This window comes from Zonotrichia albicollis, chromosome 1, assembly GCF_047830755.1.
Source record: "Zonotrichia albicollis isolate bZonAlb1 chromosome 1, bZonAlb1.hap1, whole genome shotgun sequence".
Taxonomy (NCBI): Eukaryota; Metazoa; Chordata; class Aves; order Passeriformes; family Passerellidae; genus Zonotrichia; species Zonotrichia albicollis.
The window spans coordinates 88,357,740-88,385,547 of record NC_133819.1 but is presented as its reverse complement, the minus strand read 5'-3'; the positions used below and the strand labels follow the sequence as shown (position 1 = coordinate 88,385,547).

The following is a 27,808-nucleotide window of genomic DNA, read 5'->3' as shown; positions in this document are numbered from 1 at the left end:
CCTATGGCACCATCAATCATAACAGAACAAGTGTTAATCTGCTTGCATACAATAGATCATTAAAAAAAAATAGTGTGAATTTAACACTTTTTTTGACAGGAAAGCCTGACACTTCTTGTATTATCTGCCTGTGTATAAGTACACACATATTTAGTGCCCAGGCTATAAATGCTAAATGAAGGCAGCTCGACAGCTCCTGTGTGCATTGCCTCTCACAGGGAAGCTGCCTGTCAGTGCACACACTCCCTGCTGGATGTATCAGCTGAGCAATGCAGCAAAGCTCAAACATTTAAGTTGTTTAAGCACACAAGGAATCCCATTCAGCTCACGGAAGGTGAACACATGTGAGAGCCCTCCAATGGGCAAAGAATGCCTCCTTGTCCTACTGTTTATGCATTGGCTACCTTGGTATTTTCACAGGAATGTTTACTCTGTCACCTGACTACACCTTCAGGCATTTTCCAAATTTTTTTTTTTTATATTCAAACTGTTTCAGTCAATATTAGTCAAATCCTCTTTTAGTCGAATTCTCAGTGCACCCTGGTCTTCTCAGGAATCCATCCTGCACTTTTGACTCTTCCCCAGGGAGGGGAGAAAAGGCAGATGGACTTCAAATGCAACAACCGTGCTGCTGCCTGCAGTGTACTGCTTTAAGAGGCTGGGCCTGAAATAATAGCTTCAAAATATACATCAAAATATATGGAGAAACAGAGTCCTGTATGCTACCTCACAAATTAAATGCTCATCCTCAACAGATCTGTGGGTACATGAGGATTCTGAACTCGCTGGTTTTGTCTGAAGAAAAAGCATCCCAAATGAATGGCTGGAAAACCCAAGTGCCTTTAAAAAGGTCCAAGTTACTTTGGAGGGCAGCAAGAGCAAGTACCACAATAAAAATTAACTCAGGGTTAAATAAAATGAAAACACCACAACTTCAAGTATGTTGTGGGTAAAGGGTTAGAACCAGACAGTGACCGAACTTAAAGGTCTTTAAAGAGTGAAATAAATGGACGCACCAGCAATATCCCCCTAAAAATGATGAGGCATCAGTATGACGTGTGTTCAGCATTCACCTAACTTTGTCTGCACACTTTTGTTCCCCCTTTCTCTGTTTAAGTTTTATTTTGAATATAGGGTTTCTGCCAAGAGACTTGTTAAAAATGTTTATAATGAGCACAGCATGATTATTGGATTCTGTAAACAAATACCTCTTTAAAGTTATATATCATTTCAGAGACTTAAGATTCACTCGTCAAGGAAACCCAGCGTTTTCTTCACTAAAACTTTGTGAGTTAGACTTTCTAAAAGGGACATATAAACTTTGATCTATAAAATTTAAAAAGCTGAATTTAAGATTAGGGAGAAGATAAAACACTTCACAGAATTTAGGTGGCAGAATATATCTTGTTCTTTTTGTGTGAAGTTGTTTCTAGTTGTATGGAATAACCTTAGAACAAATGTAGTCTTAGGGCACGTAGGTAACATTTTGATGCTTCCTTGCCCAGGGGCCACTGCTAAGAAGAGGCTTATTGCAGCCTAATGATGCAATGCAACATTTGTTTCAGCTATTCGTCCCAACGTCGCTGCTGGGGCACCACGTTGGCGGCACACAAGCTATGCCAATGCCGCGGCCCAGCAAGGAGCTGGGAGCTGCTGCTGACCCCCAGCACAAGGCGTAGCAAAGACGAGCCGGTGCCACGCGGTTCCCGCTCATCCCCGCCGACCAGAGCTGCTTTAAAAGCACACGTTAAGCGCGGGTGCAGCAGGTGCCCGGGCAGCAGGATGACACAGGGAAACACCACACCTGCTCCCCGGTACAAAGCCTGCACGCCGCGGAGAGCCGCCACCCGGCTGGCAGCCACGCACCCGCAGGGCCGCGCTCGAAGCGCCGCTCGGCCCCCTCAGCCGGGAGCCCCGGGTCGGTGCGTGTTGCACTGGAGCCCGCCAGAGCCGGCAGCCGCCCTCGCCCGGGGCAGGCTGGCACCGGGGCACCGGAGCCCGCCGGCTTTGCTGCACCGGGCTGGGCGGCAGTTCCCGCCCGCGCCGGGCCCCCGCACGGCCGCGACAGCGACCCCCACCCCAGCTAGCGACATCCCCGCCGCGACGACCCCCGCACATCCGGGGCAGCGGCGGGGCGGAGCGGGGCCGCGAGGGGCGGTCACCGCCCCTTCCCTGATCCCGCCTCTCCGCGCCGCCGCCGCCGCTGCCGCCGGCGATGGAGACGCGGCGCTGAGCGGGGCTCGGGCGGCAGCGGTGGTGCGCGGGAGAGCGGGCGGGGGCGCCGCCGCCGGCGGCAGCAGCGGGAGCGGCGGAGCGCGGGGCATGCGGAGCGGGCGCCGCCGGGAGGCTGCAGCTGCGGGCTCCGAGGCGCCCAGGGAGGCGGCGGCTCCTCCGCGGGGCTCCGTGTGACCGCGCTGCTGCGCCCGGAGCGCGGCTCCCGGCAGCCGCAGGAAGAGGGGGGCCGAGGCGGCGGCGGTGCAGCGCCGCTTCCCCGGCCGCGGAGCGAGGCGGCGAGCGGAGGCGCCCGCTCTCCGGGGCCGTAGCGGCGGCCGCCGGCAGCCCGGCGGTGCAGCGGCAGCGGCGGCCGCGCCTCAAGTTGGTGCGAGGCAGCGGCCGCCGCGACGAGCGGCGTGTGCGCCCGTCCCCGCCGCCGCCCGGAGGATTTACCCTGCGGGACTCTTGTGCTCGGGCGCCCGGTGACCGGGGCGGCAGCGGCGGGGCTGGCGGCGCCCCTCGCCTCGCCCCGACGTCCGCCCCGCAGCGACGGAGAGGAGGGCCGAGGTGAGTGTGGGCTCCGGGCGCCTCGGGTTCCGCTTCCCCCCGCCTCACTCCCGGCCGCGCTGGGGCTCGGGGGAAGGGAAGCTCCAAGTTCAGCAGCGCCGGGCTTCTTCCCGCTCCGGCCGCCTGCGGGCGAGCCGCCGCCTCGGCCGGCCGCCGCTTCCTCCGAGCAGGGTGACCCCGCCGCGGTGCCCGCTCGGAGGCAGCCGGCGCCGGGGACGGGCACACACAGCCTGCGGCTGCCTTCCGGCGGCTCGGCTCGGTGCTCTTGCCGCGGAGAGGGTCGTGGGGCTGGGGACGTCCTGTTGCTGCTGCCAGGGGTCGGAGCTGCCGTGTGTCAGCAGCCTCCGGCAGCGTGGCTGTTTGTGCGTGTGTGTGTGTGTGCAGGGGGAGTACCAGGGCACCATCGTCGGCTCTACCTCTTCGCCGCTGTCACATCAAGTTCGTTCAGTTGATGGTTATTATGTAACATGTGACCAATATTTTAGAGTTTCTCTTATCTGCTGGGCTCCGGATCAGCCTTATTTTGTTGCATTTTAATTCATAAAGCTGAAGAGGCTCGGCAAAGCTCTCATTCTAACTGGTTGCCTAATGGAACTTGCTTTTCATGTGACTTTGGCCGTGTTAACAGAGGGTTACTACCTCCTTCCACTCTAGGAAAGCAGAAGTGCGTGTCTTCTGCCCCCTCTACCTCCGCCCCCCTCTTATACTATTAAGCATGGGCAAGTTTCTTTAGGTCTCGCTTGTTTTTAGTAGATTCTGGAACCTGCCACTTCGTGAACTTAGAGCCTGAGATACTGAAATAGAAACTGATTTTTGTGCAGCAGCTGCTGAGAGAAATAACTTTTATGGCGATGAACAGGAGTAAAACAGCCTAACAGCCTCCTCGGTTTGTATAAATGATGTTGGCACTACATGAACTGTAAATGAACATAGCCAACAGCTGTGCAAACCAAAACTATGTAACTAACCATGTATTATTATAGCTTGCTGCTCTCAACTTCATTCCTTCGCAAAGACATTGAAGATCATGCTACCCTGAGCACTTGGAGCACCACAGCACTCGTTTTTCTTGTAAATACCAAGAATTACTTATCTTGAAGATAGCACTTGACTTTCTAGTGTGAGCTTCATCATTTTCTGTGACTTGGAATTGTGTCTATGTCCTCCTGTGATGCTGGCCTTTTTTAAAGTGGTATTACTAGCACTTTGAATTTGTTTGCTGCATTTTCTCAGGCTTACTTGTGAAACAAGAATGTAAACCTGAGATAGTTATTGTCAGTAGGGAAATTGTGGCACTATGGTCATCCTCAGAAAAATGATAAAAACATTACCTGGCAAGGACACCACACACGATTCACCCTTGAGATCAAGGTGGTAAGGGCAGCACATGGACTATTACTGGATGATTTCTGTCTGCTCAGAATTGTAAGCTACATGAATGAGTATACCTATTCCTCATGTACCTTGTTCTTATAGGAATAGGGGAATTCAAAGTCACTAATGTAAGTCATGAAAATGCTTTGAAAACACCATGTGACAGTCATTTCTTAGCCTAGTGGTGAGGTGGTACTGTTTCACTTTTATACGAAGATTTATTCCTCCCCACTCTTCACCTCAAAGTGAATTTGTTTGAATGAGTTCAGGAATAAGCTGTACAGAAAAAGAATGGAGGTAATTTAGAATAAATTTCAATACTGTATTGCTGCTTTAGGAAAATAGTATTCTGCTGTCCTTTCATTGTTGCATATGTGTTGATAACCCGTATGTTAGCTGTGAACTTTTAAAATATTTTTTCTTTATTCTTTCACAAAAGGAGTGTAATCTTTGGTCAGAGGACAAAAAGTAGCTTCAGAGACACGCATCTAAAAATAAAGTACTTCCAAATATTTAAATCCTTTGAATGCAATTTGCATCATGTTTTGTTCAAGAGACAAGAGATTCTTGACAGATTTTATATTTCTAGTAGGTTTTTTTTTTTTTTTTCCCATTTTAGGGCATATGGTGTCAGACTGTCCACATAGCACAAAAGTTTGATTCACGGGACTAAAATGGTATGGTCTTTGGCTCTGATGTCTCCTCATGGAAGTGCAGGGGCCATCTCTAGACTTAAGCTGAGCTGTATCAGGAGCTGTCACTGCTTATAAAGAAAATAAATCACTCACAAATTCAAATAAATTGATTTTTTTTGTGTGTAAGGTACATTAAAATACCTTTTAATAATTGTAGTAGTGCTATTTAAAATGGTGCTGTTTCATACCTAACCAATCACCTCATTAAGAACTTTGGAGTTCTTTTATCTGTCTTAAATTATAACCAAAATCTGGAAGCATGTTTTGCTCTCCTTCAGGCCAAGTTATAGTGCATCATTTGCTTTCCTGTGTTGCTCTTTGATTTTTAAAGTTTGTTTAGAAGGAGGTGGTTTTGATGCCCCCCACCCTCTTTGAAGGGTCAACATGCTGATTTTAGTATTGAAATTGTGACACTTGAGTTTATCTGGGGTTCATCTGGTTGAATAACTCATGACAGATACCAGAAGTGTTAAAGAAGGTAAATGTTTAATACTTCTGTCGTAGTATGTGTCTTGTACCAATACTTAATAGAGGTAGGCTTGGATCATTACATGGGATGTTCTTATCCCAGTCAATTTTTTCTGTCCTCCTTTGAATAGTGACAGATTTTTTATTATAAAGATGCACTAGACAGAAGTGAATATTCAATTATGCATTGTATCCAAAAAAGAGTATCTCTGGTCTGTGTACTTCCTGCTTTCACTGAGCAGCATCTTAATTTTTGAGGTGTAAATTATTTCCCTTCTGTTTATATTTAGTCTTCTTATAACTATGTTTTTTCATTCTTTGTCTTCTTAACCTTTCTGTTGGATTTCTAATTCTTTACCTAGTCTAATGCTGCAGCAGCCTCTTTCAGGTCATCATTAAGAATGAAGCAGTAGTTTTATATGAAGGCAGTTGAGCTAGTGCTTGCCACTGCTGCTTTTGAATCTTGATACTTTTAATTATCAGCAATGATGTTCTCATATTGAGCAGAGATCTTCCCTGAGTTCCACAGCGATGCTTGTAATCCTCTTGTTTGTACTAGGCCTTCTTAATTTAGAAGGTTGCTGACCATACTAGTAATTATTTAACTTTCAGTGACACTTCTTCTGCATTTATTAACATTGACTTTTATCTGCCAGTGCATTACCTGTACATCATGGTTGATTAGCTTCCAGCTGGTTACATTTTTGGACTTATGTACTTGACCAACCTATATAACTGTTAACTGTTCTGCTTTATTTTTCAGCTCATTAATTAGTGCCTTTAAATGTTGCTAGCTTTATGGATCCTTGAGGCATCCTTCTGTTAACCTTTTGTTGTGTTGCAAGTTTGATTACATACTCTTAGTTCAAACTTCCTGTTTCTTAGCTAGGAATAAAATACTTGAAGAGAATATGACAGAAATATTGAAAATATATCTGCAGTGTTGAAATCATGGCTTTTACTCAACTGTTAGCACCAGGTCTATTCCTGACAGAAGTACTCTAAATTTAGCATCCCCAAATAAAATGTTTTAACTGCATGCTTGTCATAAAAGCACTTTGACACCATCTTCTGCTAATTCTGGCAAAACATTTTTTCCCCTTTACAGTCTTTCTAGAGAGCTTAATCCATTATGTGAAATCAGCCCATTGTAAAAATCAATGGAATTGATATACTTTTAGCTAATGTATTAAAGAGCTGGCTAACTGCTCTATTATTCACTTTTTGATTACTTAAATACAGTTTTGCAGTATGAAATATGAAGGTTCTTTAGGGGCATTTACTTTCAGCTAAATTGGAAGCTTGTGACTTTGAGCACTGCATGAATTATCTCATACATGGGCTGTTGTAGGAATTCCCAACTCATGGAGGCATTCTCACCATTGGGTTCACATTAAGGTCTTTTTATAACCCACAAAAGAGAATTAGCTTGAATTCTAAAGCCCTTCACTATGCATCTTACTGAGTGCAGGTTTGTAGTCCCTTACAGGAGAAGGGATTTTGATTCCTCCTGTCTTTGACCAATGGAGCTGAACAGTCAGCATGGAAAAGGTGTGTTTAGCTCATAACCTCAGTTGTCGCTGAAAGCAAATGTGCTTGGAGACTTGGTTAGTTAAGAAAAGGTACCCTTTGCAAATTAGTCTTCCTAAGCTGGCTTTTGATACCATTTGCCAACCTTGTTTTCGTGATCCAGAGTTTTATTTTCAGTTATTGAAAAGCTCTACCACAACATGTGTTTGTTTTGATTTTTTTTTTCATTCTCCTCTCTTTAAATGATAAACTGTGGTATGGAAATTGACTATGAAGATACTTCAAAACAGTTTTTTTTTTTTTTCTTTTTCATAAAGTATTTCATTTTGGCATTAGAGTGGTCAGTTTCATTTCTTTGGAATTAAAAAGTTATCCTTGAGAGTAGGAGCTTTGTAATGGTGCCTTTTCTCATTGGAATCAGTGTTTAGTGACCACAGCAACTCTCATTGATAGTTTCAGCTCTATTGTCAGACTACCCTTTAAGAGAAATATACAGGTAGGAATTTGAGCACTGCTTGTGTTGTGCTGCTGTTCTGTGTAATCTGATGGTCCTCAAGACATTTGTGTTTGTTCTCCTGTGAGGAGGTACCACTAGAGAAAAAGAGTGTAAAGCAGCAGCAGCTTGCTGCTGTGACTTTCAGACTCTGGGACTGGCTCATGTAAAGCTGCTGTGAAATTCACTCTTAGTTAGGGAGGGAAGTGTTTTCATACTTTTTTTTTTTCTTGTGCTATGCTGGTATCAACTTTTAGAAACTTTACTCTTTTAGAAAATTTATCCAACAGATAATCCAGTTCAGTGTTTTGCTGTCTAGCTGAAAGAGCTTTAGCATCCTTTGGAGGCAGAATGTGTGAACTGCTCTTTTGTTCCTTAATTCTCATCTTGCTTTATAAGACTTTGTCCTGTAAATTGCAAATGTTTTGGAAAATTTTACTTTGTTTTCACTAGTACTAATATTGGTTAAACAGTGCAAGTGATAGAATCTCTAGGAATTATATATTTTTTAAATGAGATTTCTTACTGTAGGTAAACTCTTAGTATTTTTTGTGCAAATATTTCTTTGTAATGGAATGCAGTACTATTTTCATGTTGAGGTCCAATATATCTTCCTGTAACAGGGTTCTTGATGTGTAGATGGAGTCATAAGACAAAATTTGTCATCCTGGTTATATGGAACAATTGAGTCAGAATAATATTCAACATCTAAGTTGCTTGTGAAAACTTGTTACAGGCAAGGGAGAGGGTATGTCATGTTCTTTGACGTTTTATTTTTACAATGCATTAGAATAGACTCCAGAATTTCAGCTGGTGCTTCCTGTCAGCCACAGGAATGATGAAAATAACAGAGCACATACATATCTCTCAATAAGTAGTTTGACAGGAGGCAGGAATACTGGTCTGGTTTTACAGGAGGCAGGAATACTGGTCTGGTTTTACAGGCACCACATGACAAAGGCCAACAGAACCTGAAGAACTTGAATCCCAATCTGTTTACTTTTCCATAGCCACAGGTTATTGTTATCTTATCTCTTTTTCATGCCTTTTAAAACCTGCACTCAGTATGCTAGCAGTGCTTTGGTGCAAATTGTGAATGAGAACCAGAATTATGCTGACAATTAAAGAGAAGGCAATTCTTCCAGGGAGAAGGAAACAAATTTTGGGGTTGGGCTTTTGAGTTTGCCCCTTTTTTTTTTTTAAGGGGTTTGTTTGTTTGTTTTGTTTTGGTGTTTTTTATTTGTTTTTCAGATGTCCGTGAGAAACAAACCAGGGGAAGATGGGAATACTGGTAACAGGTTGGAATCAATTGTCAGTATATATATAGAGAGATTTGAAAATTCCTATTAGATATGGTGAAGCTCACTAAAAAAACAGAATGAAAAATTGATCAAATGACCACGTATGTCTATAAAGACAAAGAGGTATTTAGTATTGGTTTGAATTACAGAATATGCTGAATTGGAAAGGACCCACAAAGGTCTTTGAGTCTGACTCCTGTCTCTGCAGAGCACCTTCCCCAGGGATCGCACCATGTGCCTGAGGGCATTGTCCAAACGCTTCCAGAACCTTGTCAGGCTGGTTGACCTCTCCTCTGGGGAGCCCAGGTGCTTCCAGTGCCTGACCACTCTGTGTGAAGAGTGTTTTCCTCTTGTCCAACCCAGACCTTCCCAGACACAGCTTCAGGCTACTCCCTCAGGTTCTGTCACTGTCACCATGGAGAAGAAATCAGTGCCTGCCCCTCCTCTTCCCCCCATGAGGAATTTGTGACCATGATGAGGTCTCCCCTCAGTCTCCTCCAGGTTGAACAGACCAAGTGACTTCAGCTGCTTCTCATTCAGCTTTCCTCAAGTCCTTCACCATCTTTGTTGTCCTCCTTTGGACATTCTCTGTCTTTCTTGTATTGTGGTGCCCAAAACTGAACACAGTGATCAAGGTGAGGCTGCCCAAAAGCAGGACAACCCCCTCCCTTGACCAGATGTCTCCGCAACAGCATTCAAAAATGAATTTACCATGGCCAGGGTGAGTAAGGACTAAGATCAAGCATAAGGCTTCCTCTCACCCCAACCCAAAGTGGGTAACAAGTAGATGTCATTTCATGAGCTCAGTTCTTAACTTTGCTAGGTGTTAATTTTTTAAAAAACAGAGTAAACAAGCCCCATGCACAATAGGCTTCCAAATCTTCTGATGGCCCAAAAGCTTATTAGTTGTGGGCAAAAACTTAAGATTGATCAGAGTTGTCTTTTCACTCAGTGACATTCATCAGTTTGATTACCTCTATGAATAATTTAGCATTAAGAGCAGCCCAGGCTCTTATGTGCATATCCTGTTCATTATGTTTCTGCCTTAAATATATTCAATTGAGAACATTCACTGATGGAGCACTTTTAAAGTATCTTTAAGGACTCATTTAGGTTAAAATTAAACTAATGGATTTATTTAATTTTCAGTTCATTACATACTTAGGGTAATTAGGATTGATACACTTTTCAAACAGAGAAGCTGAAACCTAATTTTAGGTGCAAACCCCAGCTTTAACTACTGTTTCCAGACAATACTTCTGTTAGGAATTATTTCTCTTTGTCCTGATTGGAATATTAATTTGAATGTCCAGTTTGTGAGTTTGCCATTAAGAAATTAAGTATGCATTTTCACATAACTTGTTTTTTTAGATGACTTTGTGGTTTTAAAGGCTGCAGTCTGTAGTGTCATGTGAATGAATCAAGTATCTGCTATCTTTATCTTTGAAAAATGGTTGAAGAGGGCACACCAGAGCAGTCTCAAAGAGATACTTGAATAACAGCTCTACTTAGAATAGCAAAGAAAGCCCCCACCCCTGCTAGTAGTCTGTAACTTTGTTCACCCCTTTTCCAATATACTCTTCCCTTTTCCAATATACTCTTCCAATTTTTTTTCAGGGCTTGCTGATCAGAAGTTTTAGAAAGCTGGGTACTTAAATTAGTAATAGTTTAGTAAACTTGTTTTGTTTTCAAATTCTGAAGATAGTGTGGATGTGTACACATCATACAACAAATATTGAGCTTTCTAAGGTGCAGCTGAGGTGCTTTGATTTATTTGAAATACATATTTCAAGAAAAAAGAAAGTCATCCCTTAAGGCCCTCTGTCTGCAAAGAATGGTTATGTAGTTGAAGAACTTCTTCAGGCTGATGTTTCTAAATATTTGATTTTGAGGCTTATTTTTGTGAACTGAAAGTCTCAGAAATGGTATGAAAAATACAAAGTTGTTCAATAACTTTAGGAAGTAGAAGAGCACAGTACCACCTCCATGAGCTGTAATGCAGGTCAAAAATACACTCTGTACCTTCTTAGAGCCTTGAAAGGCTTTAGATTCTTACTGGGACTTGTTCCTTGTTCTAGAGCTGTGTGTGTATAAGCAGAGTTACATATAGGACAGTCCAGTAAGTTCAACATACGTTTGCTTCAGACTTAGCTTTAATCTCATTAGCTGTCCTCTTAGAAGAACAGCCTGGCAAGTTTTTGGAAATGTGGTCTGAGATAGCTGTGAGAAAACAACTCCAAGCTGCTCAGTGGTTCCTTTCCTGCAGCTTCTGCTGTGGTTTAATTGGGCACTGAAGTGAGCAGGGAGAGCCATGTGACATGAGGGATGCTCAGGAATTCTTCATTCTTTGTCAAGTTCCCTGATAGAACAGAACAGAGTGGGGCAGCTGCTGCAATGTTAGATTGCATACTCATCAAAAATGTTTTATTTGGTTTTTTTTTGGGTTGCTTTGAGCATCAAATTGGTTTTATGTATGATCTCACAGGTTTTATGGACACTGGAATAAAAGAATTTGAAATTGTGTAGCCTAAGCTGCCCTTAAGGATGATGTTGATCTATACAGAGTTCCAGAAGTAAATGGCTGATAATCTAGCCTTCAAAACAACTGATGTTATGAGGGCTTAAAATTGTTCTTAGTATAGCTTCAGAAAAAAATAGTCTTCATTATAGGTTTTTGTGTGCTCTGAAATTTATATTTGATGTTTGCTGTGAATAGATTCATTGAATTGCTGGAAGCTCCATTAATGTTTTATCAAGTCTAAAGTTGTGTGTTGGTAGTTAAAATACTGCTTGTATTTTAACTTTGTTGTTGTACAAAATGTTAAAGAAGAGAAAAGCATTGGTACCATGACTGCCCAGTGACACTAACAGAATCCTGCAGAAAATATTAAGCAATCTGTCAACTCTTGCTGGAGTGCAGTTGGAAGATATTTAAATGTGGCACATCAGAGCATCTGAAGAAAATCTGAACTTGGATAATTGAAAGGCATGTGGTACAGCCTTTTTTATTTTTTGTTATTACATATTCAAATGTTATTTCATGATATTATTCACATTATTCTGCTATGGTGTCATGTCATCAAATGAAAAAGAGTGTTCAGAAAGCATGAAGAATTCAAGGAGTCTAGTGAGCAACCTGAGCTGGATAAAACATTTTAAAGTAATTAATACATTATGTATGCAGACTCAGCACAAAACTTTTTTCTCTAGCAAGATACACTTGCCAGATTCTATATCTAATTTTGTGCTGCAGTTCTAAATCATAAAATCTTTATACCTGCAGTAGTTAATTAAAAAAAAATTATGGTAACCAATGCCCGCAGGAAACAAAGTAATCTTGTGTATTGAATTTGTTAAATCTTTAAAAAAAGAAACCCTATAAAAACCATTAAACCAATCCCCTTGTTACTAGACATTATTTATCTTCTTTCCTTTCCTCCTCGTGTTTCTTTCTTTTAGTTGCTTTTGGATCTTGCAGCACTGTCAAATCACATCTTTTATTCTGTCTTTCCATGTCCAGGAAAACTAATCACTCTTCTGCAGGCAGTTAATGCTTGAATCTGCTGTGTGCAAGAAACCAATTGACCCAATCTCAGCTGGGATCTGATTCATGAAAGTACAACAATATGTAATTTTCTTGCTTTGGATCATATCAAAGCTTTCTTATGCAGTTTTAGACTATTATGACTATTCATTCTTCCCCCCAAATTGTTCTTTCCCAAACACAGCAGGAGCTTCTAAGAGCTTGAAACAATGGTTTCTCTATATTTTGCATGTGTTATGTATATTTGAGAGGCATCTAAGGACTCCTTTTTTAACCACATTTTCCTCTGTATGGAAAACTTCATAAAACATCTTGCTTTCTGCCAGTAAAACAATGCCTTTTATTTGGTTTTTTTTAATAGTATACCTCATGTTATTTGCAGTAGAGTTGGATAGCAGTGAGTTGTGGTCAGTAGTTTGCACTAATGTGCTAGTTTGGATCACGAGCATTTTTAATCAAAAAATCCACAATGGAATGATTTTTAAGGTGAGCAAACCTTCTTTATGACCACTTCTGTGCAGAAGTGTCAAATACTATGCACATCAGGCACTTATTTCCAAATCAAATGTTTGACCTTGCAATCTTCATAGCTACATTTTCAACTCTGTGGCTGCAAAAATATTTGTAACCAACTTTCTTACAGCCAAACCATCTTTTACTGCTGTGATTCACTACCGCTTCCGTCGGCAGGGATGAGCTGTGTGGGATATTTCTGGGGAGCAAACCCAAGAGGAATTTCTCATTATTCTAAGAGACTGTTTGCTTCTTTATCTGTCACTTGTAAAATGCTGGCTAATTGTTAGTTTAAAACAGCTTATATCAATTGCTGTTGTAGCAGACCACCTTAGGTTTTCATGATTTGTGATTTCTCCATTTCTTCCATTTCTCTGGGTATGTGATGAGTGGTTGGGTGAATCATTAATTTTATTCAGAAGAACGTGGTAATGATTCAAGAACGAGAGTGGAGAAATGAATCCAAAGGAAGTCAAAATAATAGAGTAATTTGGGGGTTTTGATACATGGTTTCACATTTCTTAGAGATCTGGCTGTCTGAAAGTGAAGCTCAGTGTTTTCCAGAAAATCATCACTTTTAGTGTAACTCAAGAATTTAAATTTAAAAAAAAGGGAAATTACCTCAAAGTCAGCTAACTGAGAATGTTCATTTTACTGTACTGGTGCTTGGAGAGTATCCAGAAAAGATGTAAGGTCTTTTATTTTTCTTCACATGTGAGTTATTATTGACATAATTTAATTTACTAAATATATTTCAATGTAGTTTGAATAGCTTAATGAGTTTTGTTATGTTTTAACAATTTATTACGCTGTTACGTAAAAGGTAAAACTGGGATATGCTAGGGAAGTGAGACAAGGCTTTAAGAGCAAAATGAAGACAGGTGTATTTGAAGTAGATTGAAGTCCAGTTATGGTCAGGTTTATTGAAGAGGAAATCATCACAATAGCCCAGCTGACAAACACTGTGTTGAAGATTTCCATATCCAAGTCTTAGGTTTTGAGGAAAAGAGTTTAGCTCTTTTGGTGGTGGCTGGAACTGGAGAAGTTTAGCCAGTCTTTTGCATACTTGTTGAAGAATTATCTTCCTTTTCCAGAAGGGATTTGTTTCAGATGGATGGGTAAAAAGCCAAAAAAAATCGTTAAAGCTTGAATGTTTATGGAGGAACATAAATGAAAAGCCTCCAAGCTTATGAAGTCAACTGTGTGTAGACTAGGGAAATTTTAAAACACTTCTGTGTTAAAACTGTGTATATGTCTGAAAATCTTTGTGTCCACTGTAAATGAAGGTTTATGGAGGAAATACTGTTTTCTGTTCAGCTTCAAAAAGAAAGCTTAAGATGTATAAATAATTTTTTTTGTATTGCTCTTTCAAGAGAGAGGAAAGTTAAGGACAAAACTTTAATACACAAAAAGTGAATACGCAAAACTTGAAAACTTCTGGCTTTGCCTGCATATGTATGGATCAAATGTCCAGACTGAAGTGATGGGAGGGGCACTTCCCTGGGTGTACCACCACTGGCTGTTCCCTTTTCAAGACAGTTTCATCTCCTGCTCTGTTCACCCTCAGCCCTCTCTCATTGTTACCCTGTGCCCCCACCACCCTCCTGCTCCAATTTGGAGATTGCTTGATGGGCAAAAATCCCCAAAATATTAAATTGACACAATTTGGGAGAAAATTGAAAAAAAGGCAACTCAACATTTACCTGTTGTTTTCTAGCCTGCCAATTCAGCAGTGAGCCTTGCTTTTGACTGGCCAGATGGGATACCTGAACCTTGGAACAAGCCCTAGCATCTGATACCCATTGATGATTTGGTAATTAAGAGGCATAGGGAAGATGTCTTAGAATTGTGAGGGGAATGGACATTTTGGAGGTGGAGGAATAAAGGAGAGCTTGTAAGAGGCGGCAGCAGCAAGGTGCTGAGGTTATTGTTGTCTGTGGGAGACAAACCCGAAAGTTCTGCTGTCCACAAGGCAGGATAAATTGTTTTAACATATCTGTTTGCAGATAGACCACAATTTATTTCTAAGCATCAACATTCTGTCAGTCTTTTTTTATTTATTTTTTTCCAGTGTGCTGTGGCTGGTACTGCAGCTGGTCCTTTTAAATTATAAAAAAAGTTTCCAGATGCTGCTACAGGGCAGTTTATTAGAACAGCATAGTGGTAAAAGTTAAACTGGCCTACTTACTTACATTAATGGATGGTTGATCATGTTTCTTCTCCCTGAAACAAAATTTCCACAGTTTGCTTAGGAACTGTTTGGTCTGAATTTATAGAAAGACTTATTTTTGTATCTTTTATTCTTAATGGGAATAGTTGAAAGCTGCTTGTAGAAGAAACAATTAGCTGATAAAGTGACTATTTAAGTCAGTATGACATCTCCTGTTCCTCTGTTGGAAAACCAAAGAGGAGCACGGGAGAGCAGACTAGATGAGAAGATTAATGTATTGTTCATACATATAAAGTGTGTAAGCTGATGTAATTAAGGAGAGTGATAACCCAGGTTATTTGCTTTCTGAATTGCATGAGGAAAAGGGAAGAAAGAATCATAATTCACTGTCTTTGTGCTAATATTTCCTGCACTAAAATCAAACTGGGTACCTTATTCTTATGGGGTTACCTTACTCTTATAAGCTCTTATAAACCTTGCTCGAATAAACAATATTCTTGACTTTTCTGAATGAATGCTAGTAGCTGATATGATTTTAAAGACTTGACTGTTGCTAAAGTGAAATGTTAGTGTGAGAATGGACAGATTTTTAATATTGCTGTTACCTATACTTTCATTCCAGTTTTTACCTGAATTATCTGCTTTTTATACATGTAATAAATAATAACTTTCTTGGCATAAACCATTGTAATCATGAAAGGAGTTGGTTACATCAAGCCTTGAAATTAGTAAATCCTAAGAAAAAGTATAGGTTGTCTTAAGGTGCATTGTATCTATTTTTTAATCTCTTAGTAATGATATCTGAATTATATGTTTATCTTGGTCTTTCTGACAGGGATCACTCTGCATATTAGCAAAAAAACTCCAAATTGCATGTAATATAAAACATCCTACTACACTCAAATTTCCTGCCATTCTCGTGATGTTCATGGGTCACTGATATACTTTTCAAAGCATTATAAGGAAATCACTGGGTCACAATACTGAAAAAGTGCACTGTTGGCTCCTCAGCTTGGAATTATAGCAGTAAGTGTGTGCCTCATAAGTAGTTAGAGGCTAGGCCTCCTGCTTTAAAAAAAAAAAAAAATCTGATCATGAGACATTGCTTTGTGGAGAACTATTGCAGAAGTAGATTGCCCCAAAGAGCAAATATTCGAGATTGAGGAGAATTGGGATTGGATGGCAAGAGTGATGCTTCCAAGCATCTTTTAGCAGGTAAAAGTAGTTTGCATTGTGTCAGTATCAGAGGCTTTGGCAGGTTCATCAGGAGCTCAAAATAAAGTCAGACAGGTACTGGGCAACATAAAACCTGTAGGAAAAGGGAACAGAAAAGTTGGCAAGAGAGAATAAAATGTGTTCCTCTAGAAGATAACAAGAAGTTTCAATGGCTAAATAATATTTCACTACTTCTTCTGTCAAATAGTGGTGTTACAAAGGTTTAGCAAGGTAATGAGTAAAAGAGATGGCAAATCCAGACTATGAAGGAAATGTGGAAGTGTTGATTGGGAACAATTTCCCTATTGACAGATAAAAGTTCTGACTAGCATGGTGTGCGTGTTCAGCCAATTTCACATGGGAAAAACATCGGTTTGACTTTCTTCCTTCCTGTCCCTCTGGACTCTGAAAAGGGCAAAATTTATTCTGACATAGGATTTAGTTTCCAGGAAAATAGCAGTGGGATCTTTGCAAGTTCTGGGATGGGTTTATATGCCCCAGTAAAATATAGAATCATCACATTCTCTGCTTTCATTTACAGCATGGGGTACACCAGTATAGTCCTGGGATATGCTGGAATAATTGTTGGGGAGGTGGGAAAGACAGTGTCTGTATATGGATAAGACAAATACAAAAAGTTGGGCAAAAAGTTACATGGTATTCCAAACCGTGGACCATGCATAAGAAGTTAGATGTGCATGTTCTTTAAATACTTGTAATTTTATTTTACATTCATGTGCTGAAGATAACATTGAACTGTAAGTCTTGTACAGATCTTTTTGCTATATTCATTCTTGATGAATTAGCGGAATGTCATTATGGTTTGGAAAATCAAATTTAATTTTCCATTCTGCATGTAATTTTTCCATTAATATGGAAGGCTGATAAGGCTTTTGCTGAAAGGATCGTATTTAAATCATCATATTTTTATTTAGAGTTTATTTAGAGCTTGCTTTCTGAAAGTGTGCAACACTTTTTGCTAGAAATGTAAGAGCAATGCTGACAAATCAGTGGTTTGAGCATTCTTGGTCTGTAGAACACTTCAGCTTGCAAAGCAAACATCCATTCTCAGCATTTGCTTTTCTTTCAAAGCTGATGAAGCACTTGAACTACTACTTATGAGTTGATTCTTAATTTTATATCAAAGTATTTTGAAGCTAAATTTTCATCTATCATCATGTAAACCCAGCTCAGTTATTTTGACAACTGGATGGTCTTCTTTGGTGGGAGCCTTCTTTGGTAGGAGGAATTTGCAAGCCGGAGGTTTTCAGTTGCAGAGGAAGGTTTTAGAAATGCTGTTTTAGCTGGCACTGCTTTCTCTAGTTTAGTTACTAGTGATGAGTTGAATTTGAGTCTTTAAATAGCACAGTAGATTTCCTAACCTATACAGAAAAGTTAGTTGATCCTTTCCACCTGAGCCAATGTTGAGGAGTCATCTGCAAAGCATAGAACACTGTCAGTCTTATAACAGTGTTATAACAGTTGAGCTGAGAGCTGAATGAGTGGGGAGGCTTTGCTTTGGTCTGTCATGAGGTTGGCAAAAGTATTGAGAGCTCCCTGCTTGCTTTGCTGCATGAAAGTTAATCATTTTGGGATAAGTAGTTTAAGACAGTGTAGTGCTTCCAAAATTTTTTCCCATGTGTGCAAAGGAATTCAGTGTTGCCTGAACAAAAGTAGTATGATAATTTTTTATTGCTTTTCATTTAATTGTATTTTTAAAAGGTGCCTTCTTTCATTTTGATGCATGCTGAAATGTTCTCTAGCATAGCAGATCCACTCATAAAATAAAAAGTTCTGATTTTATTCTTCTCTAAGTGATATTTCTCAATATCCTGACTCTCCTTCAGCATAGTGGGTGCCTAGCCTGCTTGTTCCACTAATCTGTCTTAAGTAATTTTGTTTTTAGGGGCTGATTAGAAACTTCAACATTCTGCTTGTTTTCATATTGCTACCTAGATTATGGTGTATACTAGGATGAGCCTCTATATACAAGATTCCTGTTTCATCTCTTTTTGGAATATTCAAGCAAGAGTTATTCCTCAATCTTGAATCAGGTGTTAAGGGAAGCAAGTCATGTCTTTCCAGTTATTGAAAATGCTAAATGGTCAAATTCATATCTGAATAACTGGTGGAGATTTCCAGTAATGAAAGTTTCTCATTCCCTGAAGCATTTCTGCCAAATATCAGATTAATAATCCTTTCCTCATGATGTTATGATGTAATTAACAATGTTTGTGGCCCAGCTGCTCTGGAGCTGGTAAAATTGAGGTGGAAAACTGATAAAGAATAACTGAAAAACACCACAGAGTTGGACAAAATAGAATTACCACATAATAGACATGTTGAGATTTAGAGTAAGGAAAGTGGCAACTCTCAAAATTTAAAAATTACATTGTTAGCATCATGTGTCTGCCTCTGCTGCTAAAGTAAAGTCTTTTCCTGGGCATTCCTTCCCTTGCTTAGGCAGGTATTGTGAAATAGATTGCAAAAATTTCACGATTGCAGTTTATTTCTGTGGTGAATTAGCTCTGAATCTGTGACTGTGATGTTGTCAGAAAGGAGTGTGGGGATAGAGCAAATGCTTAGGGACTAGGGGTGTCATTATGCAGTCCTTGAGCTGCAGTGCTGATTTTCAGCTTTCTTGACATTTTTTTTTCCAGTTCTTTTAAGCATGATGTGTATTAAACCGCATACCTTGTTTCCTGCATACTGAAATATCTTTTGGGTTTGTGTTTGTAAAAAGAAAGATGCTGCAAACAGCTGACTGATTCAGCAATTAGTAAATCAAATGAAATGGGATATTTCTAGGAAGAAACCTGAAGGTTTGCAGCATGATTTGGAAACTGTGGGCTGGATTGCTGCATTGCCAAAGGCTGCATTAAAACAGCAGTGCTTTTTTTAGAAGAGCTAATTCATTGGGTTATTGTCGCAGTTTCCTCATCCTTGTTTTGACAGTGTTAATGGCTCTCAGAATGCTGTTTCAACTACCTGAAAGTAGTTACTGTCTTTACAAAAAAAGGGACAAGAAAAAAATTGGGATCTGTATTACTAACTGAATCCATTGTTTTGGAAACTTGATATCGTAATGCTTCCTGTGTTCCTCCATGGTAAACAAAACTTCCTGAATTAGGGACCATTATCTCACCTGAAGCCAGAAGAAGTTTGCCTGCTTTATTTTCCTTAGAAAAATGGAATATTTTGTTGCTGCTGTTGTTTAAAATGATCTTGCTAGTCTTGCAAGTGAGAAATGATAGTCATTTGTCAGCTCAGTCAAATTTCAGATACTGTTGCAAGCAGCAGAGCTTTGCCTGGAGGCAGATGCATATATCCGAAACTAGAATTTCTGTGGGAGGGTTCGTATTTGTGCATGAAGACATATGCTCAGCCAAGCAGTTTGTTGGTTTGGGTATGTTTTCTCCTGTTGACACTGACAGACAGTCTTACTGAAAAGCTTTAAATCTGGCAGAAGGCAGAAAACCATTCCCTCTTCACTATTTATTTCCCTCACCACAAAATTTTGTTTTTAAATAGAACATTAATATTTTCAAAGGACTGAGTCCCTAGGCCAGACTTTTTTCTTTTTCTTTTTTTCCTAGGGGAAGTTGTCAGTACCACTTCTGTGCCCTAGGGTAACTTTTTTTCTAAAGGTTTACTCTTGTGTACTGTAAACTTATCTGTTCCCTGAGTTAAAGTCCTCCTAATAAGCAATGTGTTATTTTGGACTTTGGAGTTATGATGTGCTTGTTCACCTCTTAAACAGCTGTCTCTAAGATTTCAATTACTTACTGGGGGCTAATATTGTAATGTGTGATGATTTAAGACTTAGTAAAAGCTTTGTGGACAAGAATACAATTTTCTCATTTTCCTCTTTGATTAACAAGTGCTAATTACATAGTGCAGGAAACTACTTCCTGTTAGATTTGTGAGGGGTTTTTTATAGTTTCATTTGGTTCCTAAGTTGGTAAATATATAAACAGCCTTTTTTAGCTTTGTGTACAGCCACAAATGATCTAATTTAGAACTCCAATATTTATATTTCTTTTGCAATGAAGCTATAGAGCTGAACAGACAGTGGCCTGTCTCATGCCAGAGAGCTGCAAGAAATGATTTCTCAGTGTCCAAAGAGACATAATTAGTTGTGTGGAGCAGTGGTTTTACTTTGGGGATTTTCTACCACTTAGCACTTTGTTTATTATCTTTGTGAAAAAATATTAATATCATCGATGTCCTTTGTAAATGTTGAGAAGCATTGTGTAAATGTGACATTTGCTTTTGCAAATTTACTGGATGATTTATTTCAAGTACTGCCTCTTGTGAATGGCAAGTCTTAGGATCTTGCTCGGTTACCTCCCCCTCCCACTTTTCTCACTCTTAAGTAATGTGCTATCATTCCTGCTATAATACTCTGTGTGTGTGAACTCAAAAAATCTAAGCCTTTGATTAGAAGTAGAACAATTCAGTTCTCTTTCTCTGCATATAGGATAGAGTTGCTGTAACTTTATTGTCCTGCAGTTGTTAACACTTGAGAACTGATTTCTTGGCCCATGGAAGGCAGAGGTTGTAGTCCTTTAAGCACCATTAAGGCTGTATATTTGTATATATACCTGTACCTTTGGATCCCTCTGATCATCTATGAGGTAATGGGAAGTATTTGTAGTTATTTCACTCTGTAGTTCCATTAGTAATTATCAGTGGAAATTAATAAAATGGGTATGGGAAAATCTCATATACATTTTTTTCCCCTAAACTGTTCTCCTGTGCCATCTACACCTGTAAGCTTTACTACTGTCTGGGTGTTTGCATCAGGTCCGAGAAAGGGAGGTTACAGATTATTCGTTTGAATATTAAATCTAGAATAAAGCAGGCAGCTCTCCTGAAGCCCTCTACATGCTGTTGAAAAAGACATTGATCATAGGGCATGCAATTTTACAGAATGTAAAATTTATGAGGGCAGCTGTCATTGATTTTAATGTAGTTATGTATTTAGCTGTTTTGCATTCATTATTAAATAAGATGTTTTTACTCAGTAGGTCTGGAAACATTTGGTCTTTTCTCATGAGTTGGGGAAGACTAGAAAATGTTAAAGCCCCATCTTTCTCAGCTAAAGAGGCCCTTGTTAATGCATTTGCCAGGGTTAATATTATGTGCACTTTTTCTAGCAAAGAGCAGTATTCTGAAAATGGAAACTGAGCTACATTTGTAAGAGCTAAGTGAAGAAATTCACGTTGTGTACATGGCTGTGCACACAGATATGTGTAGCTGGGGTTATTGCTGGTTTGAGCCCTGGATGGGCTGGTGATCCTGCCTGGCTGCTGCTGCTGGCTCTGAGGCTGCTGCCATGCTGGTGTTTTTTGGGGAGATGACTTATCTGCTAGAGTGAGTGATAACCATCTGATGTCTCCTGAGCTTCAGGAGTAATTTGTGGTGAAGAGTTGCGTGTGAGGTCCAAAGTCAGCGCTCTTTGCACAGGAAATGTCTGCAGTGGCAGGGATGTGCATCTGCTGCTGGGCCCACCTGAGCTCTTCCCAGCAAGGGTGAGAGGACAAGACTGCATTTGAAATTGGATAGGAAAGTGGAATTTTTAGAGCAAAGTACAGCTCAGTCTTTGTTTTCATAGCCTATTACAATGGAAACATTACTGGGAAACTACTCTACCCACTCTTTATAAACAAACAAATGCAAACAAAACACTTTAGTTGACACAAACATTAATTTTTTTTTGGCTTCTGGATTTCTGCACAGTGAATGTTTTGTCAGCTGAAGGGGCTGAGAGGTGTCTAATGCATTTTTCACTGTGGCTCACATCCTCCATACACACCAGTGCTGGTTGCTTTGCATACTTGTGGAACAATGAGGGTAGTGTTTCCTGGTGGCTGAAGAGAAGGTGCAGAGGGTGTCTGCCAGCTCGAAGCAGTCAACACACAACTCTTTGTTGATAGTCCCACTGGAGGCAAGCATGTCTGGATTGATGCTCTGTGCTCCTACTTAAAGCTGATGTAAGTTCATGCTATCAAAATAAACTGGTTTTGCTGATTGCCTTACTAATGTTTATGAATCATGATAGTTTAGAAAGATTTATATCATCTTTACAAACCTGCAGTGCTTCTCCTGATTTTTGCATAATTTGGGGTTCTGTCTTTTTGGAGAGCAGTTGTGAGGTTATGAAAGATAGCTTTTTCTGTATTATTTTATTTTGATTTTTTTGGGTGAATTGAACAATTCTGTGTAGGTAGTTTATATTATGAAAAAGCTATTTTTTACAGTCCAAAAGAATTTAGTAGTGATACAGAATATGACAGTATACACTTCACTGCTGAGACCCATAGACTGTCCTGTATTTTTGCTTTTTTTCTGGTGCTTTCCAGCAATGTTGTGCTCTCAAGCAACATGAAATAGAGCTTTTCAGTAGTCTTGATTTGGTTGGGGTGTATTTTACAGTTGGGGTGTTATTTACAGTTGACTTCTAAAAATCATATTTACTTCACAATACCTCTGTGGGTTCAATCACTTTTGCTCCCTTTCACACACTGCTTGTGTTGGCTTGTGCTGCTTTGAGTCCCTGTCCCCATGGGCAGCAGGAGACCTGTGAGAAGAAGGTGCTGCTGCACTGTTTGCATGGCTGTGTGTGCCAGAATCATTGCTTGGGTGCTGAACAACTTGTTAGTGAAGGCCAAGAAAAGCAGTGACATGCATTTTAGATGTCAGTCTGATCAAAGCCACTCTTACCTTGACAGTTTTCCCCTAAGTTTTGGCGGGGTAATATGATAGCAGTGTGTACTTAACAGCTGTTCAACATAATACCTGTCTTTATGGTTTTGCTGCTTCTGTTATAAATGATGCCTATGAATCTTTTTTTTTTTTGAAACAAAGTGCATGCAGAAAAAAAAAATCTTTGAATTGTCTCCCTTAAGAAAGATTCACTCAAATGATTTTTTTTGCCCTTGCTGTCTTTCTGTAGCAGATAAAACCATGGAGACTTATGAAACAAAATTGTGGTTGTTTTGTTGTACTCTGGGTTTTTTATGTATTTTTGGTCACTTCAGGAATAACAGGAAGATGATGTGGTTTTCTCAGTGTTACAAATCTGTTTCCTTCAGAGTTTAATGCCACCCTAATAATGTAATGCTTTTCTGTTCAGTCTCTAGCACTGATTTTTCTGACCTTGTGTGGGATCATACCATTGTAATGAGTTTGTAGAAAAAAGAGTTGATGCAATGAAGTTGGCTCCATATTTTATGGCACATGCATGATTTTGAATGTGTGGGGAAGTGTTTTACTGAATACAAAAGAATTTGACTGCACAAACTAGAAAGGTAATGCATGGCTAAAAAAATCATATGGTCAATCTGTATTATTTAGGAAGAGGTGAAAGTGCTAAGTGGAGTGTGACAAGTAGGGATAGCTATTTCATTGGGCATAGATAGCCCTGCATGATTGTTGCTGTTTTAAACATTAAATGTATCAGAAGAAAGTTCTCTGCATAATAGGAATGCAAATATTGAGACTATTCAGTTTAGCCACTTGCTTGAATATGAGTTATATTTTGCACTCTGCAAGCATTGTGGCTGTGAATCTGGTCAGCATTTTACCTAAAATTTGTTTAGGTTTAAATAAGTTTCAAATAAACCTTTCTTCATTTTAAGTGATGTCCTGGTTTTGGCTGTGATAGAATTAATTTTCTTCTTAGTAGCTGGTACAGAGTTGTGTTTTGGATTCAGTATGAGAAAATTATGTTGATAACACACTGATGTTTTAGTTGCTAAGTAGGACTTACTCCAAGGCCAGGAATTTTTAGTGCCTCATGCTCTTCATGGTGAGGGGGTGTGCAAAAAGCTGGGAGGGAGCACAGCTGGTTCAGCTGAGCCAAACTGGCCAAAGGGATGTTCCCTACCACAGAACATCCTGCCCTGTATGTGAGCAGGAGGTGGGGGGATGGGGAATTGGCCTGGGCTACAAATGCAGGTTGGGTGGGGAGTGGTTTTTTTAGTGGATGAGAAGCTCGAGATGACCCAGCAATGCGCACTCACAGCCCAGAAGGGTGAGCATGCCCTGGGCTGCGTCCAGACAGCGTGGGCAGCAGGGCAAGGGGTGGGGGCTCTGCTCTGCTCTGTGAGAGCCCAGCTGCAGTGCAGTGCAGTGCCCAGCTCTGGGCCTCCAGCAAAGAAACCATGGGCACCTGCTGGAGCGTCCAGAGCAGGGACACCAAGATGGTCAGAGGGCTGGAGCACATCTCCTGTGCAGACAGACTGAGAGATTTCTGCCTGGAGGAGAGAGGGCTCCAGGGAGACCTTAGACCTTCCACTACCTAAAGTGGGCTAAAAGAGAGTTGAGGAGGGGATTTTTACAAGGACACATAATTATAGGACAATGGGTAACTGCTTTAAACTGAAAGAGGGTAGATACAGATTAGGTATAAAAAGAACTTTATTGTGAGGATGGTGAGGCATGAGAATAGGTTGCCCAGAGATGTTATGGATTCTCAGTCCCTGGAATTATTCACGGCCAGATTGGATGGGGCTTCAGCAACCTGTTCTGGTGGAAGGTGTCCCTTGCTGTGCTGGGGGGCTGGAACTGGATGGTCTTTAAGTTTCCTTCCAATCCAGACCATGTTATGATTCTGTGAAGATCAGAAATGCATAATCAAGGCAATGTAATATCCTCTCTAACAGGAAGCTTGTGGACTGGAGAAAGCCACAAGCTTTCTGATACTGTGGTACTGTTACAGAGCAAACTAAGGAAATACGGCCTAGATAAAAAAAGCTATTTTAGGATATGTGTAAACTCATTAGGTTAACAGTAGCCAGAGGTTTTTCAGTAGTTCTCTTTAGTAGTAAGGAAAGCATATTGTATGGGATTTTGTAAAATTGTTTCAGTTAACTGTTCTTGTTCATACTGGCTAATTAGCGTATGGTTATGAAATCTAAAGATGTGTTTGGGAATAAATGCAGCTACACAAAGATAGGATGGCAATTCAGAAAAATCTTAAATATTGGAAAGATGGCCTGGGAGAAGAGGATTTGATTTAGAAGAATAAGTTGAATGCTTTATATTTAGGTCAAAATAAAATATGGAGAACATCTGTTAAGTTTCTCCTGCCACTCCATTCCTCACCATGGATTATAAAATGAAAGCTGACACTGCGGTATGGTTGACAAAGAAGAAGTGTGTGTATGTATGGACATGACTAATTGGTGGTATAATCTGGAGGATGTGGAGTTGAACCTTTTGCTTTGTTCTATATTATGAAATTCAAGTACTGTATCTGTTTTGGCCAGTGTACTTCAACAAAGATGTAGGCACACTTAATTTGTCTCAGGAGTGTAATGACTGATGATTTAGAAAAGGTGCTGCGTGCAGAAGGCATGATTGAATTGGCATTTTTGTAACCCAAAGAAAAGATCAAGGGAAATAATAAACTTTTAAGTGTGTGGAAGCTCACTACAAATAAGTGAACATCTGCCCTTGGTAGCTGTGCCTTGCTTACTAATGGCAACATGGACCATTCCCTGTGTGTCCTCCTCTTACTGTTTGGCTTCTGGTTTTGTAGGGACTACTTCAGGGGCTGGACAGCACTGAGCAAAGAATCTTAGGATCCTTTGAAAAAAATATATAAATTAGCAAAATCACTAAAGTAAGGCTCTTCATCCAACCAGGCAGATGTAGAGAGAGATACTTCAGTTTAAACTTTAGAGCAGGTAGAAGAAAATTAGCTCCCAGACTTGCCAGCCACTTGCCCAGGAGCAGACCTGTTTCCTCATCAGTAAAAATGGATCATGTTCTCCACCCACCTCTGTAAGACACCTGTGTTTTAGTGAAGAGAAGTGCTACACAAAAGGCTAATTTAACATAAGCAACATTCTTTTCTTTTTTGTGTGTGGGTGTATTGCATGCTACGCTGCAGCATGTAGAGCCTAGTCAGATATATCATGGAAATCTGTTTAACCTCTTGAAGGCAACAGCTAATTGGCTTTGATAAAGGAGGCTGGGTCTCTTCAGAATGATGTCACAATCTATTATATTAACATGTTCAGAAAATAAACAAACATTATTTATGTTAGGTTTCCTGCTGGATGTATCTTGGATCATTTTTTTCTGGCCCTTGAAACTTCCCTGTTTTTTTCAGATTTGGTACAAATTGGTATCATTTCAAGGAGCTCTTTAGCCAGTTCTATTAATATTCAGACTTTTAACCAAGACATTTTCCCCTTCTACTTTGGTAGGCAAAAAAAAAAAAAAAAAAAGAGAGAAACTACCAAGTATTACACTAATTTTATCTGCTTCAGTACTGGGGTAATAATTAATAATTAAGTGGTTGACAAACACCTTTTCTATCACTGCCAATCTTAACCTTCTTTACCCTTTTTCCATACTGTTGTGTTACCATAGTATCAGCAATTTTTTTTTTCTCCCTCCTTTGTACAAAGTTTTTCACCTGGATAGATACCTAGAGGTAACAGTTTAAACATGGAGAGCAAGAAACTTGACTAGCTCAATAGGTTCAGATATAATATGGCAAGTGCAAGATACAAGCTTGAATAATGTATGGTAAATATTACCCAAGTGTAGACAAATTTCAATTGCATTAAAAGTTGAACAAATCTCTCTTGAATGTTAAGACATATTCTTTAGTTTTCAGCTGTTTAGAATTATCTTCAGGCATTGCTGTGTTAACTGGGCAAAGGCATAGATTTGAAGGAATTCATTCAGTATTGCTAAAGTTTTAATGGAAAAGACTTGGAAAGGCTCAGGCATCATTTTTCAGGTGTCACTTTTTTTTTCTAGAAGTGAAAAAACGTTGCTTCTTAAGTGTCAAGTCTGTGTTACTGTAATAACGCCTTTTTTCTCAAAAGCTGTCATTATAAATGCTAATGTTTAACTTGTGGGCGAGAGATGAAAGAATGTAAAAACCCCTACATCTATAAACTAGAATATGTATAGGAAGATGCAATTCAAAAGAGTGATCATCTGGGGAGCTGCTCATGTGAATGTGTGCTGTTTTTGAGGAGGCTGTTTTCTTGCCTTATTGAGAACAATTCATAGTTTGTTGTGCTAAGTATTCATGATTGGATAGAGAACGACATATATAGAACTCAAAAATAGATAACAGCTTATTTGGGAGGACAGGCAGTCCTCCCACTTAAATCATATCATCTGGAAGGCTAAAAAATGTTGATGACTTGTTCCACCTCTCCACTCTTCCCTGCATATGTTGTTTTCCTCACAAGCACAGTTCACTGCCTCTTTTTAGAAACAGTCTTTGACTCCTTCTCCCTTGCATGGGATTTTAGATTTTGAAATCTTAAATGGGAAACTTTCTTCCCCTTGCACCTCAAGCTCTGCCAGAACTGAACTAGGAACTTATGTGAATTTCTGTTTTTCCTCTAGGACAGCCTTAAGACCTTTCTGGTGGAATACCTCTTTTGCTTCTACGTTCACGTTGGAATGGCCTAGGCCAGTCTGTTGCTGTACGGTTCCTGCTACAGGTGCTCTGCAGCAATGGGTCAGGATTTTGCCACCAGTGCTGCTGGACCATCCAGATGGCTGTAAACCTGCAGAGGAGGTGAGTACAAAATGTGTTCCAGGAATTTTTGGTGTTTTGGTCAGGTCTGTCTGCTTTGGGTGTGTTTCAGAGCAAAGGGACCACTTAGACTGCATGTGTGCTTTGTCACTGGATTGCACTGGGATTGTATGGCAGGGTTTTGCTAGTGACTTACTTAGAGGCAT

At 40.1% G+C, this 27,808-nt stretch overlaps 2 protein-coding genes across 2 annotated transcripts in view; one reads left to right on the top strand and one right to left on the bottom strand.

The window, feature by feature from the left end:
• Positions 1 to 520: 520 nt before the first annotated feature.
• LOC141729355 (uncharacterized) lies at positions 521 to 27,808 on the bottom strand. Its single transcript, XM_074543092.1, has 3 exons — positions 27,799 to 27,808; positions 27,470 to 27,633; positions 521 to 2,781 (listed from the first exon to the last, which is right to left on the bottom strand). Exons 1-3 carry the CDS (start codon positions 27,806 to 27,808, stop codon positions 1,735 to 1,737), a joined length of 1,221 nt encoding a protein of 406 aa, XP_074399193.1. The 3' UTR covers positions 521 to 1,734.
• The window catches only part of GALNT1 (polypeptide N-acetylgalactosaminyltransferase 1), a 95,802-nt gene continuing 70,633 nt past the window's right edge, over positions 2,640 to 27,808 (top strand). The window contains exons 1-2 of the mRNA XM_005482963.4: positions 2,640 to 2,781; positions 27,475 to 27,644. The gene's annotated coding sequence lies outside the window, so the exon portion shown is untranslated. The remainder of the gene's footprint in view (positions 2,782 to 27,474; positions 27,645 to 27,808) is intronic.